The sequence below is a fragment of the Microtus oregoni genome, unplaced genomic scaffold (assembly GCF_018167655.1).
Source record: "Microtus oregoni isolate MIOR12 unplaced genomic scaffold, Mior012 000035F_ref0000213, whole genome shotgun sequence".
NCBI classification, from domain to species: domain Eukaryota; kingdom Metazoa; phylum Chordata; class Mammalia; order Rodentia; family Cricetidae; genus Microtus; species Microtus oregoni.
In genome coordinates, this window is record NW_024543094.1 from 4,990,662 (window position 1) to 5,009,992 (window position 19,331).

The window sequence follows — 19,331 nt, forward strand, 5'->3', positions numbered from 1 at the left end:
CATGAGTATGCCTGTCTGCTGGATTCTTTCAGTTGTCCACTGTATCTTACAAAACTCATAAAGGATCAATTTCCAAATGAGTGTAAGGATAAACTAACCTATGTCAACTATGTTCAAGAGGCATGGATGCATATAAACTGGGACGCTTTGGTAAAATTCCTATTTGTTCCTTAAGACAGTAAACTGTAATTTAACCAAGCTTGAGTTTGTTTTGCCTTGTTAAATAAAAACTTGAAATTTTTTGATGAAAACTATTTCTTGGTATACTTCATTTTAAAATGATATTTGAATTGATGCTTTTTATGTGCCATGTTTAATAGTTTTTAAATGTTTTTCAATGTTCTTACATAAATTTGCTGTTTGGATAGAATATACTAAAATTATGAATGAAATAGGGGCTGGAGAGGTGACTCAGAAGTTAAGAGCACTGACTTTTGCAAAGAATGTCAGTTTACAACCTTCCGTGGCTCCAGCTACACCCCTGTCTTCTGATCTCTGTGAGAACCTGGAGCATATGTAGTACACAGTCACATAAGCAGGCAAACTACCCATACAGAAAATAGTAAATCTTTAAAAGTCATAAATAAGAGACAACCATTCTAGGTTTACTAGTTATGACTTTGCACTTCCCAAGACTACAAAGTAATGTTGATTAAATTTATGAGATGATTCTACATCATCATGTTCTATCATTAAGGGAAGTCAGGGAAGGAACTCAATCAAAAAACTTGGAAGCAGAAACTGCAAAAGGGACCACACAGGAACGCTGCTTACTGGCTTGCGTGTCATGGCTTGCTCAGTCACCTTTCTTAAACAACCCAGGCATAACTGCCCAGGGGTGGCAGAGCCTACAGTAAACTGGACCCTTTTACATTAATCATCAATCAAGACAAAGCCAAACAGATTTAAACAGGCTAGTTGTATGGAAGCAACTCCTTAGTTGAGATTCTCCCTTCACAAATGTCTGTAGTTTGTGTTTACAAAAATAAAACAACAACAACAAAAAGTACTGCGGTGTATGCCTGTAATCCCAGCACTCAGAAGACCCCGGTAAGAAAATCTCAAATTTAGGGCTACACAGCTAGATGACATCTAAACGAAAAATATCATGTATGAAACCCTCAAAGAATTAATAAAATATCATTTACTCACCATAGAAAAATAAAATAAAATAAAAATTTATGAGATGAGGTTAGAAGCTACATCATCTCCACATCATTGTTAGAAAATGTTCAGCTATAAAATAAAAATATCCTGAAAGTGAATCTCAGAATTTTGGAAATACAGTACTTATTAAACATTAGACAATGAGGAAAGAACAGTTTTGCTGTAGGGTTAATTTATGTAGCACATGGTAATTTAAAGAAAAGTTTGGAAAATTTCATGGGAAAATATACCATTGAAGAGGAGCAAGTTTCCAAGGTCCCATTTTCCAGCTAATTGCAGAAATTCATCTTGGGATGTTAAGCAATGACCAATCATACAAAATGTTTTATTGCTGTCTGATGATAAGCTTGTTTTTCTTGGAAGCACAAAATCCAAGATGACATCAGTCTTCCTACATTAAAAAAAAAATTAAGTTAATGATTTTTGGAAATGCCATGAATGCTTAATGAGGAGACATTTCTGAACTTTTCTAGGTCCTAAAATATATTCCTGGCAATGGGAGGGAAAAGAGGGTAGGGTAGCCTTCTGTCTCTTGGTCAGAGGTGCTGGTGGTCCACAGGCTGCAGGCAGTGCCTAGGGATCCTACATGTTGGCCAGAGAAAGAAAACACAAATTTGCTATCAACTGTCTTTGTCACATGACGCCTACACGTGTGCCTTCCTATTCACAGAAACAAAGTAATCATCTTCCCTTAATTTGTCAAAAACTCTCTTGTCATGGCAGTAATTCCTAAGATTTCATATCCTCCATGAGGTGTTGGAATCACTGTATCTAACCTCTGAAATGCCAACAATTTTGTATTTGATTTCTAATGCTAAGGATTACAGAAATTTTGTTTGGTCTCCTCTTTTGCTTTAAATGTTTGTCAAGAATTCTTACCGAAAACAGCCAGAAAAGGTAAAAGTAAGGCTTTCTCACAGAAACACAAAGACTGAAAGGACTTCATTGCCTAGAGAAACGGCCAAGTGCAAGTCCACCTGTATTTCAGGAAATCTCTAAACTCCAAAGTAAGGTAATGAGGGTGCCATGTTAAGGCAAAACCTAAAATCTGGAAAACAGAGACTTAGCCTACACCGCTAACTTACCTTCAGAAATTAAACTTTTTATACATTTATTTTAAAACCTTAGTATCTGATCCGTATTTAGTAAATAAATGCAACTATATTAATAGTAATATCTTTTAATTTTTTAAATTATATTTATGAATGTGTGTGTGTGTGTGTGTGTGTGTGTGCGCATATGCACACTAAGGTGCACAGAGATATTTGTAAGAGTTGATTCTCTCAATTGAGGTTCAGGAATCAAACTCAGGTTGTTAGGCTTGGTGGCAAGTACCTTATCCTGCCGAATCAGCTCACCAGCCCAAATAGGAAAATATGTACATAAAATTAATTAAAGCAATTATTAGTATAGGTATACATAAGTAATTTGTAATATATTAGCAATTGTTAACATGTACAATTAATTAATATAAACAATTAAATAATGTATAATTAATATATAGTAATAAAAAAGAAATGAGACAATCTATGACTGTCTCATTTGTGGGTCAATAAATGGGCTAATAATTAAAACACTACTGCCACCTAGTGACATTATGATTTACTTTTCTTAGGTGTGCAAGAAAACCTACTGCAAGATGAACATAAAATAAACACAGTAAATATGAAGTGTATCTGTGCCATATAGTTCTACTGCATTTGTGTGTCTTTGATGCTAAGAAGTTATTTTCCACTGTCATTATGTGGGTTTTTTTATCTTTGTTCATTTCTCTAAGGTAGTCTCCCTCTGTAGTCTAGGCTAGCCAGGAACTCACTATGTAGCCTAGGCTGGCCTTGAACTCACAGCAACCCTCCTGCCTCAACTTCTACAGTGCTGGAATTACAGGTGTGAGTCACGATGTTTGGTTTGTTACGTATTATTAAAATGGCCTCTTGAAATGCATTCTTTGTAGACATTAAACTATGTCGTTTCTAAAATAACAAAGAACCAAATTTAAATTTAAATCAACAAAATAGTATTATTGATCCGTCATTTGTTCATTGATATGTTAACAATGAAATTAATTTCTACCAACTGGAAAGGAAATTTCTTCAAAGCAAAGTACAATTAGTATGTGGGAAAGGAAAGAGAGGGCAATGCGTGACTCGAAAGACTACTCACTAACTTCGGAACTATTCATGACAATCTTATCTTTGACTCCAAAAGTGCCTGGTAACTAGTGTATGGTCTCCATACTCACCAGATATCCCAAGGAAAAAAAGAGCTGGAGGAGGAGCACAGTACAGGGTTTACAGCATGACCCCCATCTAGGCTCAGAGCCTTGGTTCAAGTTTTACCTATACTCCTTCCATGTGGCACAGCTCTGGTCTCATCTGAGCATGTCAAATAGAGTCAATAATATACTTACTTCCTAGTGTAGCGGGGAGGATAAAATGAGGTACAGTGCAAAGACTTAGTACAATGAGTGGCACTTGTTACTAGCTCAAGAAATGAGGAGGGTGTCTAAGAAGTAAGGGGCCCATCTCCAACTCTAATAGTTCCAACCCAAAACATTGGGTTTCTGAAAAAATATTTACTAATTGGTTATAGCTGCCATTCAGGGTTATACAGGTGTGAATACTATTTGGAAGATGGATATCAGCTTCAGTTATGTGTTTTTATGTATTTTCTTCAATGAGCCAACAATACTGAACTTGGGTTTAACTTCCTGTAGCAGATAAGATGGGTTATCCCAAAGCCATTTACTAAGTCCTTCTTCCCTGTCCGCCTCAGTGATTGAAAGTTGATGGCTCTGAATAACCAGTGCTTGCAGCCTCCTACAGCAGTGCCAAGCCTGATACGCAGTAATTCCTTGATAAACACCTTAATTTGTACTAAGGATATATGTGACTTCTATGATCTAATCTATTTTGAATAATTTTTGAGAAGATAAGGAGATAATGTAGATAAAGCTCCTAGCAAAAGGCCTGCAATATAACAAGCATATAACACATAACAGACTTCTATAAAAAATAAAACTATATTTATCAGCTTGGCACTCACACATGCCAAGCTTTTCCACCTTGTCTACCCACTTTTTCTCACGATTCAACTGAGACTCTTTCCGTCACTTCAGTGCTCTCCCTTGATAAACTAGTTTTAAATTCTGCATCTTTCTACATGCTACTTCACTTAATTCTTTCAAATCCAAGGCACCTTATAATTTATGCTGGTTAGTTTTGTCAGCTTGGCATAGTCACCCAGGAAGGAGGAATCTCAATTAAGGAATTGCCTCTATCAGACATACTGTGGGCATGTATGTGGGACATTTCTTGGTTGTTGATTGATGGAGGACCTACACTGTGGGATGTGATATCCTGAGGCAGGTAGTTCCTCTGCTATTATGAAAGGTAACTGAGCAAGCCAGAGGCTAGCATGGGAGTAAACAGCATTCCTCCGTGTTCTCTACTTCAGTTTCTGCCTCTGGTTTTTTGCCTTGCACTCCTGCCCTGACTTTCCTTAATGATGGACTGTTATCTGTTCCAAATAAATCCTTTTCTCCCTGAGAGAGAAAGCAAACCAGGACATAGTTCATTCAGGGTTAATTTTTACATGAAGATCATCTACAAAATGTTTATTAACTTGGCTGTGAAGTCTGTGTGGTAAAAGTCATGCAGTATTGTACCCGAATCTATTACCTTACATAGTTCTAGGATCTATCTAAGTCTATTACCAGATATAATGCTTTATATTCTTTTCTAGTCATTTTAATTTCCTTCAATCCCAATTTAATTTAGGTATAAGCCTTCTTATTCAATTAATTTAAAGAATTCCTTATGTATGCATCCTTGTAATATGTGGGTTTGAGGGAGAATGCTAAATATCCTATAATTACTTACCTAGTATATATTGTTCATAAATATCTAATGCCCAGGGTTTGGGCTTGCTCCTCATACCTAAATATAGTAATCCATGATAGTCACCAGAGGTTGGTTCCAGGCATCCCACAGATACCAGAGTTGAAAGTGCTCCCTTATAGGCAATGCCATATTTGCATATAACCTACATATAATTTCTTATATATATTAAGCTATCTTTAAGTTACTTACAACACCTAAAAGAAATGCCTTATAAACAGTTGCTATATTTTATTGCTTAGAAAATAACCAGAAGGCAATACTGCACATGCTCATCATAGATGTAATTCTCAAATATTTCTAGTCTGATGCTGGCTGAATCCTCAAGAGCAGAATTCATGGACAACTTTCAACATGGGATTTGTTATGGAAATATACCATAGTAAATCTATGAAAGAAGATTTACTATGTTTTAAAGTAATAAACAGAAAAAAATCCAATTTTGATATAAATTTCTTTTAGTACATATTAAATTTTACCTAGTCTGCAATGTTTCAGGAATGAAGACTAAAGCTAAAACTGTAACTGCGAAGAATATTTTCTGAGAATGTTTAATACCTCTGTCCAGAGACCCATATGGAGATTTCCCCGTGGATATTCTTTTTCCCTTGAGGATGCTGAAGATAGGTAAGTACCAAGTGCTGCCATTTGCTTGTAAAGAAAATGTTTTCCTGTGATTCAACTTGTGCTAGAGAAACAGCTTTCATGTCTTCATTTGAATCTATGCACATACTGTAGGAAAAAAAATCACAGGTCAAAAACATGAAAATTCTGATCTTAATAGTTAACATATACACTGCAACTGTAATTCTCAATATGTGAGACTAAAGAACACTTCTATCTTACAATAAAGTGAGAAAGTCAGTAGGTCTTTGTTTTACATCCTATCTGCTTCCTCAATTTATGAACTAAAATGGATTAGACTCAATGGCTGATATTAATAACTTGGGCGATTATTTCTAGAAATCAGTTTGTAAAATCATTTTATACTTACATACATATTGTTTATTTTAGAAATTATAATGTAATAATTGATTAACAAAGAAATTAATATATACTGTAATAAATGTCTAAATACCAGAATATATTGGATGCTAACTCACTCTGCAGGATTACTGAAAGAATAAGGAGAAATGTATGTGGAAAAACCTGGTAACATTTATAATATCTACAAAACAAAATCTAAATAACATACTGGCTTAATTTTTACTCTTAGAAAGATATGCTAAACTGGTAAATTGCCCTGTGCTGTTTGAGCTGACTGAGAAGCTGGCTCTGGAAGCAGGATAGATACCACACCCCATTTCAAACCCAAGTATGTTTGTCTCAAAATGTCATCTTGTCCAGGGACAGGTTGGCCCCCTAGTCTTGTGATAGGGTAAAAGGAGAACAAGAAAACAGCACAAGAATAAAAACATTGTGCACTTAAGGGCAAAAGGAGAATGAACTGTTCAAGTGAAAACAATGTGCCCTCGAGAACAGCTAAATGGAGAAACACTTTCCAACAGAAATTACTATCCTTATTGCATGGCATAAAAATGTTGTAGTAGCTCACCAAGACCAGCTGGACTGTGACTGAAAAAGCATGGGATAAAACTGGACTCTCTGAACATGGCGAACTATGAGGGCTGATGAGACACAAAGGACAATGGCACAGGGGTTTGATTCTACGTAATGTGATGGCTTTGTGGGAGCCCAGCCAGTTTGGATGTTCACCTTCCTAGATATGGACGGAGGTGGGAGGTCCTAGGTCTTACCACAGGGCAGAAAACCCTGACTGCTCTTTGGACTGGAGAGGGAGGGGGAAAGGAGTGGGGGGAGGGGGAGAAGGGTGGGAGGAGGGGGCGTAGGGGGGGAGGAGGGGGAGGGAAATGGGAGGCTGGGAGGAGGTGGAAACTTGTTTTTTTTTTTCTCCTTTTCTCAATAAAAAAAAAAAACAAAAGAAAAAAAATGTTGTAGTAGTACAGGAAGCTGGAAGTTCATTTACAAAGAGAATCCTCTATCTGCATGCAAACCTCTCAACCAGGAATGCCAGCAAGACTGTTTTCAGCATGATCTCTGCAGTCATTTCTGCGGGATGCTTAGGCACCTGGTTTGATATCGCTGCTATTGCCAATTGGACTACTCCAGTCACTCTCCTGGACGCCATAAGCACTTGATTTGCCATGTTTGGGTCTCTGTCTGTGGGCAGATAGAATCTATGTGCTGTATGATAATCGCTCTTCTAATTTTTCTTTTTTTCTAAATATACTTAATATAAATATTATTCAATAATTTTTACATAGATTATTTAAATACATAACCTATTTATTAAGAATTGAGGATAATCAATACCGAAAGATAAAAGTGCCACTGTGGGGATCAGCCCACACTTGGATCATCAATGCTTTGGATCCCAATGAAATCAAATGAATACAGCCATCTTCTATAAGTCTGTCACCAGGATTGATGGATTCTGTACCTTCTGGTCTATCACCTTCTGTGAGAAAAAATATTAGAATCATCCATCAAATAGTTCACAAAAACTGTGTGGAAAGTAAATTTAAAAGAATACAATTCATGCTGGTTTCTTTGTAACAGGTTAGCTACTCCAAATGTCTGAAGGTTAAATGTTAAGGTCAGGAGAACACAGCAGGTAAAAAACAATGTTTTAAAAATTATTAAATGATTTAAAATGCATGATCACTGAGGTCAATTATGGTAGGGCTGCTGAAGGACTGTAATTAGCTACACTCTGCTCCAACTTCTGCTTTTTTGGTTTGGACCACTATAATATGTGGAGGTCCAAAAATGTGAGCCTATTTCCACCTTGACCAAACATCAGAGAGTTGGAATTTACCTCTATTCCTTCAAGGTTATTGCATTTCTACCTCAAACCAAGGTCCCAACTAGATTCAGATCAGAGAGTTCTGCTCTCCTCAAGGTTATTGTCAGCAGATGTGGCTAACAGCCAGACCTTGTATTTCAGGAATAGAGAAGAGATATATTTCTACCTCAAACAAAAGTCTAAGGATCAACTAAAGTTCTAGTTTCTTTAAAGAGGTAATATTGGATTTCACCCAAGGAGTGGTTTGCCTAGAGAATGTTTGGTCCAGGGTGTGAGTGTGACTTGTTTTGTCCTAACAACAAAATATTTAACTATGAATGTACCCCACAACCTTCAACTGGTCTGTTTATTTCCTTGTATCATATTAAAACAGTTTTTATCTTACTCCTACCTCTTGGGGTTAGGGTATTTTAAGCAATTGGAAATTAAACATGGGCGATTTCAGTATTCACTGGAACTTCCTCCCAGTACTATTGTATGCTTTTCTGTTTTATTATTGTCACACATGTCTTCATATTCTTTACTAATATTTCTAAATCTTCATGCCCCTACCCTGGCAAATGGTATTTTTGTCGAGGCTGGTCCCCAACAATAGTATGTCTGACCCTGGTCTAGGCAGCACACCATCAACACATGCCTTGCACTACCAAAATTTACTTGGTCCGTGTTAGAAAGGTATGATCTCTGATAATTTAATCTTATTAAACTCTTTTTTAAAAAGTTGTAGAGTTTGAATGGTCAGTATTTAGAATGGTGGGCAACCTTTGAATAAGAGTGCTAAGGGATGCTGAAACCCTGTCTCCAGCTAATGGAAATGTTTGTAGGCTTTGGGTTCGAGCTGGTTATTCTTCCCAATGCCATCTTATCACTTAAATCTTGAACTACCTGAGTATGTATGATGAGCTATTTGTTACTATGATGTGACTTTATGTTAAACTAAGCTAAGAAGTACTAAAATACACAGTGCATGTCCAAAGGCTCAGATTTTAAAGAAAGGGAACATTAGATTATATAAATATCAGCCATCATTTTCAACAGATTAAAAAAAAAAACACAACTCATTTTTAAGACTATTCTCTCTACCTGCCGTATACCCTAAGAAACTGTTGCATGCCTAAGAAAGAAGAGAACAAAAACAAGATGTAGTTTCAAAACAGTCGAATAGTAATTTTTCAATTATTGATGAATTCTGTTCTAAATCTGGAGAAGAACTATTGCATATAAATGTTCAGGAATAGGAACTAGGAAGGGGCCACTGAGGTAAGACACAGAATGAGAAGAACTTGAAATAAAAGTGGCTATAGGGCTTTATTTATTCCTTTTCTAGAATCTCAGGGTCCACACTATTATAATAATGGGACTGATAGCTTCAGCAGCAGTTGTAGAGACAGGGTATCCCTATATCTAATGACTATTTGAAGAGTTTTAGTGTACAGATCAGACCCCTGCCATCATACCTGATCCTTCAAAACTGCTGTCTTGTAGAACTGATGGTTTGTTTCTTTTCTTTACCTTCTTTCCTCTTTCTGCAGCACTCTCCGGTTCATGGACATACTCTACATTAAACCACAGAGAAACACTAAATCCTTCTGAAAGGTGTGGCCAGCAGTTCTGCCCCAGCAATGGTAGGTGGATTGGGGCTATGTGCCAAGAGGACAGCAGCCGAGAGGGAAAACTCTCTCTGTCAGACTCTTTCTTGCCTCGGGAAAGCCGTGCTCTTCTCAATAAGCCTAAGGCTTTACTGTTAAGAATCCCAGGAGACTTTTGTGGTGAGACACCATTGCTTAAACTAGGTGTATGTAGCAATGGGAAGGTTAGATACTGTGAAGGGCTCATAGTAAAATCACTTTCAACAATTTTCCGAATACCAAGGAGAAGAATTTCCTAGAGAGAAAAAAAAAGCAAGTAAAAGTTTACAATCTTGTAACCAGATCTCTAATAATATCAAAATTCAGGTTATAAGTAAAAAAATACAAACATAACTGTATTGGTAATCTTTTAATTTAAATAGCATATTTATCATATCTTCAAAATTCTAAAGTTTATTTAAGATAAGAATATAGAGATTTAATTATTATATAATCTCTTGATAAATTTGGTTTAAATTTTGGTATTTTATAGAACAAATCTAATATTTATGAGTAGCTTTTAAGTATTATAAATGAAATACAATATCAGGAATTATTTCTATAAAACAGGGTTATTACTTTCTTATGGTATTTCAAAATTATTTTTAAGATTTATTAATGTGTGTGCACGCATGCGCATGTGAACATGCCTGCCTGTCTGAGCAGGTGCCTGAAGAATCCAGAAAATGGGATCAGATCCGTTGGAGCTGCCTGAAGTGGATACCAGTGTCTGAACTCTGGCCTCATGACTGAGCAGCAAGCACTCCAGTTGCTGAGACATCTTTCTAGTCCCATAGCTCTAATATTTTTAAGTGAGGGATACAACCTCACACACTCTCAGATTCCTAAAAGACCAACTACATAAAGCTGAATGCTCAGTTACTATCCAAGTTATTTCACTTTTTTCTTTCCCCAGCCAAGGAAAATTTCTATCATTTGTTTTTGGGGAACTAAAGTAAAGTTTTAAGGTTTTTTGGTTTAAATGGAATACAAAAAAGGTAAGAGGTAGAATGTTGAAATGTATATTTAATTAAAAGAGCAAAAATGAAACAGCTAAATTAAAAAGTATAAAAGATTAGCCTAGTGCAATGCCTTACTCGTGCATAAAGTAATATCTAATGTTGACCATGACGAGGGGAAGTGTGCTCAAGGCAAGCTCTAGGAATAATCCATCAACATACAGCCAGCCCTCAATGGCCCACACTGGTGGCCAACAGAGCTTCCATGTGGCCTTGAGACTACAGTGGATGAGGAGGCAGGCAGTGAAGTGGACAGGGCTCTGTTCACCCTGCTTCACAGAGGGCAGTCTCCACATTCTAGATTCATCTGCAGATTCTTCCAGTCAAGGCTGCATTAAAAAATGAGTTTCCTAGCTAAGAGCCACTGAACTATACAGTAATGGGAAGGAAAATATTCAACTAAAAAGAAGATAATGATTCTTTAGAAAAAGAATAAATTCAGGATGATTGTTGTTATTCATGTTTAAATTCTCTTTAGTAATTAAAATCACAGCATTTCCCAAGCACAGAGGTTGGAGCTGACAGAGGACTAAAGGTTACTGGTTAGTCCAAATCAAAGTGAAATGGTTAAGATATATATATATATATATATATATATATATATATATATATATAATAAAACTGAATCTATCAAACATAAAACATGGAACTGGCTAAAACGTAGTTACAATATTAAGAGTTTAGTGATTTACAAATAGTAAAAATACATTCTATTAAAGAATTAGTGAAAATGTAAAAATTATAGCATATTTACTGTACAAGGAGATTTTTCCAGAAATATTCTCAAAAGAAGGGTTAGCTCTTCTGAACATGTTCTTGAACTCATCAGAGATACCAAGAGATCCACCAATACTCTCTGGCATGCTAAATTTTAAAAAGAGGAAAAAAATTAAAGACAGTAACATTTAATTAAAGAAAGAGATAAACAATTTTCATTGAAAGAAATAAACTATTCTCTCATGTGAAATGATTATAAATAATCTAGTTATTAATCATAAATACTGCTAAGAAAATAGCAAGACAATTAGTGGCAAAGGAACCAACACTAATAAAACAACAGATTGTTTAGATTATAACTATCACATATTACTTGAAAAATTAAATGACAGAAATAAAAAATAACAAAATTATATAAATATCACAAGCTATTTATTTTAATTATATTCTTTATTCTACTAAAGAGTTTAGCATAAACAAAAGCAATGGTATACTAATTCATTAAAATTCTTTAAAGTAATAAGTATTTTTATCGATCATTTTATAGTGTTTCAAGTATATCTTTACATGTATGCCTCAGCCGCTCCTCACTCCAAAACAAAAAATATGAATTATTCTCCCTGCTTTAGACATGACAAAAACAATACGATGCAAAACCTAAGATGTATCTTAAAAGACTGGAGCTTAAGACTAGAAATCCTGTTTAAGTAACCTGTTTCATAAAGGCAATGAGCAGACAGAAGAGTTAGCTTTCCCTCTTCCTGCCTCCTGCTTGTAGATCAGATGTAGAAGAGTACCTAGCTACTCTTCTAGAGCCATGCCTGCTTGCCTACTGCCATGTCCCCTGCCATGAGGATCATGGATTCACCCTCTGAAACTGCAAGCCCCCATTAAATGCTTTCTTCTATAAGTTGCTTTGGTCATGGTGTCATGGTGTTTTGCCACAGGAACAGAAAAGGAACTAAGATAAAGGGCAACTGACAAAATTGAAAACTGGATAAAATGTTGAAATAGAATTTTTTAAAACTCGCAGAATATAATACAAATGAAGAGAAGTACATGAGATAAGAGTCATGGTAGGATCCAACTTTAAAGCCCAAGATTACAATTCATATGCAAAAAATAAAAAATAAAAGAGCAAAGAATATGGAGAGGAGAAAATAATTTTTAGAGATAATAAATCTTTGTGATCATGGACCAGTCTTTCCTAGGCTTCAAAGAAAGAACACAGCAACAAAAGCAAGGAAATATGACAACTGATTATAAAGTACACTGGAAGAGCTCTTTGAACAAGAAAAGGACATTAGGTAACAACTTAGGAAAAACTGGATTTGCTAAAAACTGTAGCCTTAAATATGAGAAAAGAGAAATTTACATACTTTCAAGTTGCTACCCATAAGATACTTACAAATTACAATAAAGAAACCTGGTAGACCATCTTACCCTGAAATGATTAAAATTAACATTCCTAATTATAAGATACAGATATCACAAAGCCTTTGATATGGTGTCCTCTAGAGGATTCAATACTAATATTGGGTATTCCTGACAAATTAAATTCCTATGTAAATTTAATTTGGAGGAAGGAAGCTTTATACAAATGCAAATTAACATTTCACATATATAAGCCTTAATCCTCCAACTATAATTTATATTTACTGTGGCCAGAATCACATTAATTTTCATTATGAATTTCTGAAATGTCTGAGAAGGTACTGAGTAGAGAAGAGAATATCAGACAATGAAGTACAGTGTTTATACTAGGTTACAATCTCCATGAAGCTACTAAACAACTTACTTCAGGCCTTGTATTCTACATTTTTCCTCTATTCAATAAAAATACTTATATTTTACTGAGTGAGTGTGAGAAACAAATAATACATTTAAAAATTTTGAAGCCAAAGAGCAATATGCTAGTGGAAGCCATAATCATTAATTCTTCATACAAAAATCACAATAATTAAAAAGCTATTTCCTTACACCAGGTTCGACTTACCTTGAAACTCAGAATTAGTTTGTATTAAAATATTCAAGAACCCTCCTAGAAGAATTTTTACAGTTCCCTGAAGATTAAAAAATGAAACATAAAAAATTAAATGTTTAACTTTATAAAAGCACAATACAACTGCAACGTCATGATAAATTATTTCATAAGGGTGTGTGTGTGTAAGCGGGCAAGGGGAGAGAGAAAATGTGTTTAAATGACTGGAAAGAATACTGTTGTAGGATTAAATGCAAGCTTTAAGATCTGTTCTCAGGATACATTACTGTTTAGCTACTGACAATATTGATTTTATGCTACTTATTAGAGAAATACAATATAAGGTGATTTTAGAAAATCACTTGAAAGTCAAAACATACTGAAGGTAGAATAAAAGATAAGTAATCATCTCAAATAATTTTCAGACAAGTTGGGTTATATATATGGAAATGAATAGTTGGGGCATGAGTGTGATAAATACTGATTTAACAGTCCATGTTTTACCTGCTGCATGAGCAGAGAAATGTTCTTTTCCTTCTGTCTGGCAATCTTCAGAAAGTTCTCAAACACATGAGTAAGCACATCAAGTTTAGCTTTGCTAGCAGAGAGCAAATTTAACTCCAGCATGCAAATCTCGGGGTATATTATCTCTCCGTGAGTGAGGTTTTCAAGTAAGTTGTTCGGAACAGTCGATGCACTGAAACCTTCTGCCTCAGTTTTTAATTCTACTCCTGAAAAAGGAAAAAAAAAGAATGTTTTTATTCCCCAAACACTGAATATTTCAACCATAACTCATCACTAAGAACATTTCATGAAAACTGTGCTTCTTTTAATAAAATGCTCACAAAGCTTTTTCCTGCAACCTTAATGTTAATTAAGATTTGTATCTTGAACAATCAAGTCTGGTGAATAGCTTAATTTTGAAAGTAATTTTGATCTTCAATGAAACTACAAATATTTTCAACAGAAATTTTCGTAAGCATGTGATATAGATTTAATATCTTCTTTTGATGCAACTGGGAAAACTGGAGCATGAGTGTGATAAATACTGATTCGACTTAGTACATCTCTTACCTGCTGCATGAGCAGAGAAAAGTTCTTTTACTTAAATTTTAAAAAATTAAATAATTTTATGTTTAATTATATTTAAATAATTTCTGTTTAAATAATCCCAAACTTTCTGACCCCCAAATATCTAATTCACAGTGTAGTCTATTTTATCTGTCCCTCTTTCTGTGGTAATGGTGGGTTTAGGCTTGCTAAGTAAGGGCTCTTTCACTGAAATTATCTTCATAGTTTTGATCCCACTGCTGAAATTACATATTCAAATGGCAGATGTGATGTGATGATCAAATAAAATGGCAATACAATGCCTTTTTGAAATTGTAAGGCCACTGGGTAGGGGAACGATGAACCATTTTGCTAACTTACAATCTGACGGCAATCTAATCACAAGCTCAGAGACATTTTACCATCATCGTGGGCGTCACCGTCCTCAGGATTACTTTCACTGTCTGCTTCATAACCTTCTTCCTCACCCAGAAGTTTCAGATTACAGCACTGAGAATCCTCAATTTCTTCTGAGAAATCTCCAGGCTGGGACAACAATTCTTCCTCAGACTGATGACTCTATAAGGCCAATATGAGTCAACGGCAAGAGTTGTGACACTGACTCATTTTTCAGTAGCAGGATACTTATCACTCAAAAGTCACTTTAAGAATAATCCCAATATTTTATTTAAGAGAAAAAAATCTTAGTAATTAGAAGTCACAGAAAAAAATGAAATTTCCTCTGCAATATTTCCCAAACTCTCTCAGCTACCTCAGATCAAAGGGCTGTAGCAGGCAAAACCATTGGCCACACAATAGAGAATGATGAAAACCACAGTGAGGCAGTGTTTTATTGTACAGACTTATTCCTGATAATAAGCATATTATTTTCACACATTGCAAATAGAAACAATTTCCCAAAGTTTTTTAATTAAATGCTTCATAAACTAGATAACAGGTAAAGATATAACAATCTTAAAAAGAAAATAAGGATTTCACAGTGCAACCGTCTACATGGAAGCATCTCAGAAATCAAGAGTTCCAGCATCAATTTCCTGTCTACTACCTGTGACAAGACATTTTTTTCCTTATAAAAACGTTACTGATACCTTCACCTTAGGATCTACTTGAGTTTATAAAAGCTCAGGGTACTTTATCATTGCAACAACAATAAACAGTAACATAAAGTAAATGTTTCAATTGGTTATAATCTGCCATTTGATTCAACAACAAATTGAAGTTCTAAGCTTTAAGGTCAATTTTTAAAGTCAATAAGCTTTAAAATTATGGAAAAGAATAACAGAATATTAAGGCAAATATAATAAAATACCAAATATATTACTAGATCAAAGGTTAAAAATGAAGCTATATAAAGATGAAAGCTAACAATAGTTAACCAAAGTAAAAGAAGCATAACAGGGAAGAGAAATGAGTTAAAATGCACATCATAAAGTTTCAGGAAAAATTTAAGTTACTTTTGAAAAATGTTAACAAAACTCAAAATCTCCTAATGCTGTCTTCTAGATGAGTATTGTTCATTTTTATGTTGAGTAATTTAAAATTAAAGTCAGAAGAGCATTCTGGAAATATTAGTTGTACTACACAGGACCAGGTAAAAGAGTTAAATATCACTATTCCTGAATCATCATCATTTAATAGATTATCCGCTGCTGCAAACCAGGCTTTTCTTTAAAACATTTCAAGAAAGAAAAAGCCATGGGCGGGAGACAGTGAGAAAACATGCTGATGCTGAGGCGTCAGTGTGGAAGTGGCTGGCACAGGGGAAGGGTGCTTCTGTACTGCTACTGCCTAGATTTGAAATTTCCCAAAGTAAAATCTCTGAGGGGAAAAATGATTATCAATTATATGTAAGATTATCTAACCTTATTGCATTTTTGCCTTATTGGGAACAATTACCAAAAAATTTCCAGATCAGATTAACTGAAGCATACTGTATTGATGTCCTGCTTTTCTTCGAGGCAAGACAATAATGAAATACTATCTATTCCAAATGATGGAGAAGGAACCAAGGAACTCACCTGATCAAATCCATGTGGCTGTGATCTAAATCACATCTGGCCCCACCCCACATGCTCCAGTTTCCTGGGCATATTAAAAACATAACACATGGATTCATACCTTGTCAGTCACAGTATCACCGGGATCCAAATCTGCTGCATGATTCCCGAGGGCCACTCGAAGCAGGGTATCAAATAAAGGTTTTGCTAATTCTGTTTCCGTCACCTTTGACTGGGAAAGGTGTTCCCTCATTTCACACAATATATTTTCCACAGACAAGCTCTAAGATAAAATGAGAGACTAAGAGTATCAATAACATGCTTAAAAAAAAACAGTGACAAAATAGATTACAATAAGCAGAAGAAAAATTTATTTGTAATTGATATGAAGGTAAATTGACTATAAAATTTGAGTGCTTATCCAAATATCCTACTTAATATTTAAAAACTGTTAAATTTTTATCTATAAATATATTGGGTTTTAAATTTCAATGTACTTTAAATTATTTGAATCATAAAAAAATTTATTCTTTGGAAGCTAGAGAGATAGCTCAATGGTTAGGAGTCCTTACAGAGGACCTAGGATCCATATGGTGGATCCCAGCACCCATATGGTGACTCACAACAGCCTGTAACTCCAGTTCAAGGGAATTCAATGTCCTCTCTTCTGGCATCCTCAGGCAAGAAGCACCTATCTATAGTGCGCAGACATACATACAGGCAAAATACTCATACACATAAGAAAAAAAAATAAGTCTTAAAATTTTTACAAAACCATTCTTGGAAACTTCAGAGTTGGGAGGAAGGGGGAAACTGTAGTTGGCATGTAAAATGAACAAAAAAAATGAAATTTCAGACTTAATTATCACTAGAGTTTACTAATTCCTTATTCTTAGAGATCCTCTAAGAGTCTAAGAAGCAGTTCTAATTAAGTTTTTCTTATGCTTTCAGTTCTGCCCTTTGAGTGAAGCTGTTACTGTTTGCCTAGATCTCTGTAACAGTGGAAAAACAAACAAAAACAAAAAAAAAGCTTGCTTTTCTTTTATGGAATTCTAAGTCTAACACGTAAAACAAGTAGGTACAGACCAGATGATGACCATACCAGAGCCATAAACAAAGGTCAGGGAATATAAGCAGAGTACCTAACAGTATCACAAAGATTGTGAACTTTGAAACTCTAAAACACAACATCCATAAATATTCATTTAAGAATTAATTCACAAACTATCCCAAGGGGCTTTTTGCAGAAAACTAAACAGTAAGCTTCTTTAGAGCTGGATTATGTGAGCCATTGTATCCCTCCATACTTTGTATCCTGCTACACACAAAAGAACTTTGTAAAAACAAAGTAAGTGGCAAATGGGAGGGGGAGGGCCATGAGGCCCCTTCCTTCCCTGTGGATTTAATAGGGAGAAGAGTTTCTGAGGTCCCAGCCCGCTCAGTATTTAGAACGAATTAATGGTTACTGGGGAAGAGGAGGATACTTTTCGCTGTGGTATAACCCACTGGCAAGGAACTCTTGCTTTGGTAAATAACTCTTCATCCAGATTCTTAGAAAAAACCCTAATAAAATGTAATGGGTTACTTATACACACACACTCACTGACACACACACACACACACAGAGAGAGAGAGAGAGAGAGAGAGAGAGAGAGAGAGAGAGAGAGAGAGAACCCAGCTGGGTAGAGGAAGAGGGTGAGTGAAAGTGGGAGGAGAAAAAAGAGAACAGGAAGGGTAAATTGATATAAATACACTGTATACATAAAACTGTTATAATGAGTTTCAGATTTATGTATAATTAATACAAGAAAATAAAATTTAAATATGTAGCAAAATAAGTTGTCAATATTGTTATGACATGTATATAATAATACACTACACATATATGTTACATAAGCTGGACTGAGGATAAAGCATCACCTGAGGAGGTAGCTCCAAATCCATCTTCTGTTGACTGGCTCTGGAGCTATGAAGACAAATGGCCAGGAGGGACTCCAAAAGTCGTATGCTCTGGAGAGAGGTCTCATTGTCTTGATTCATAAATGCCTTTGCTTCCCCAGGAACAGCTTCAGTAACCAAAGTCTGCTCTACATTTGTGGGAAACATGTGCTGTGACTCTAAGTCATTCAAGCTGTCAGCACTCTTTTTCAGATGTCCCAGTTCTGGTGCTGCTGAAGATGACACATCTCCTTCCTTCGATGTCATTTCAGGTTGAGACATTCTGATTAACTCTTGGTTTTCATTTACACTCATTTCTCCCTGCCTTTTTCCTTGTTCCTCATCACGAATTGTGAATAGTTTTTGGATTATCATAAATATTAATTGATGGCACACTCGGAAACCACCAAGTCTGTGAAATTGTTTCTGGAAGACTGAACTCAACATGTAGATCCAACGGCACATAGACCAAATGTCTGCTGCTTGGTGCAAACATTCAGGGGAAGGTAAGATGACGTTCTCAAGAGACAGACACGGTAGCATGTGACTTAATGGTTCACTGGCAGTACTGTCATAGCCAGAAGTATCTTCCGACTCACTGACAGAGTCCCTATCAGAATCTGCTTCTTTACTGACACATAAAAAAGCCACACAGAGAAAGAGGTTTATGGTGTTTATGTGAACATCCTGCTGAACAGTCTTCTGTTTCTTTGGATAAGCTTCTCTGAGACTGGCATAAAACTTACTGAGACTCCGAGGAGAATCTGAAGAAGCTTGCTGCTTACAGAGAGAAGGACTCACACTTAAGGAGGGTAACTCCTGCTCAATGTCTAACCCATTGGCACCTGGAACTGAAGCATCTTTCTGTTGTTCCCCTAGGCTGATAATCAGAGTTTCAAATGCTTTGAGGGAATGACTTCGAATCCCATCTAAGTAATTTAATTCAATTATTTGGTTTACTCCATTACAACTTAAAAACAAATCTCTTATTACCCTGTAAGAGATAGGAAAAATAAAATATTTTATATAACATGGTGAAACATTTGCAAATAGGCACATATGCTATGTAAACATGACACTCTATACT

The 19,331-nt window shown here is 35.5% G+C and overlaps 1 protein-coding gene across 2 annotated transcripts in view; it reads right to left on the minus strand.

Annotated features, from left to right (window-relative positions):
* Positions 1-19,331, minus strand: part of Lyst (lysosomal trafficking regulator) — a 153,167-nt gene that overhangs the window by 96,164 nt on the left and 37,672 nt on the right. For both annotated transcript variants that reach the window (XM_041630875.1, XM_041630874.1), the window contains 10 exons: positions 18,227-19,238; positions 16,428-16,589; positions 14,711-14,867; positions 13,743-13,969; positions 13,254-13,320; positions 11,295-11,404; positions 9,351-9,777; positions 7,401-7,545; positions 5,625-5,798; positions 1,398-1,558 (listed from right to left, as the gene is read on the minus strand). In XM_041630875.1, coding sequence (XP_041486809.1) covers positions 1,398-1,558; positions 5,625-5,798; positions 7,401-7,545; positions 9,351-9,777; positions 11,295-11,404; positions 13,254-13,320; positions 13,743-13,969; positions 14,711-14,867; positions 16,428-16,589; positions 18,227-19,238 — 2,642 coding nt within the window. The remainder of the gene's footprint in view (positions 1-1,397; positions 1,559-5,624; positions 5,799-7,400; positions 7,546-9,350; positions 9,778-11,294; positions 11,405-13,253; positions 13,321-13,742; positions 13,970-14,710; positions 14,868-16,427; positions 16,590-18,226; positions 19,239-19,331) is intronic.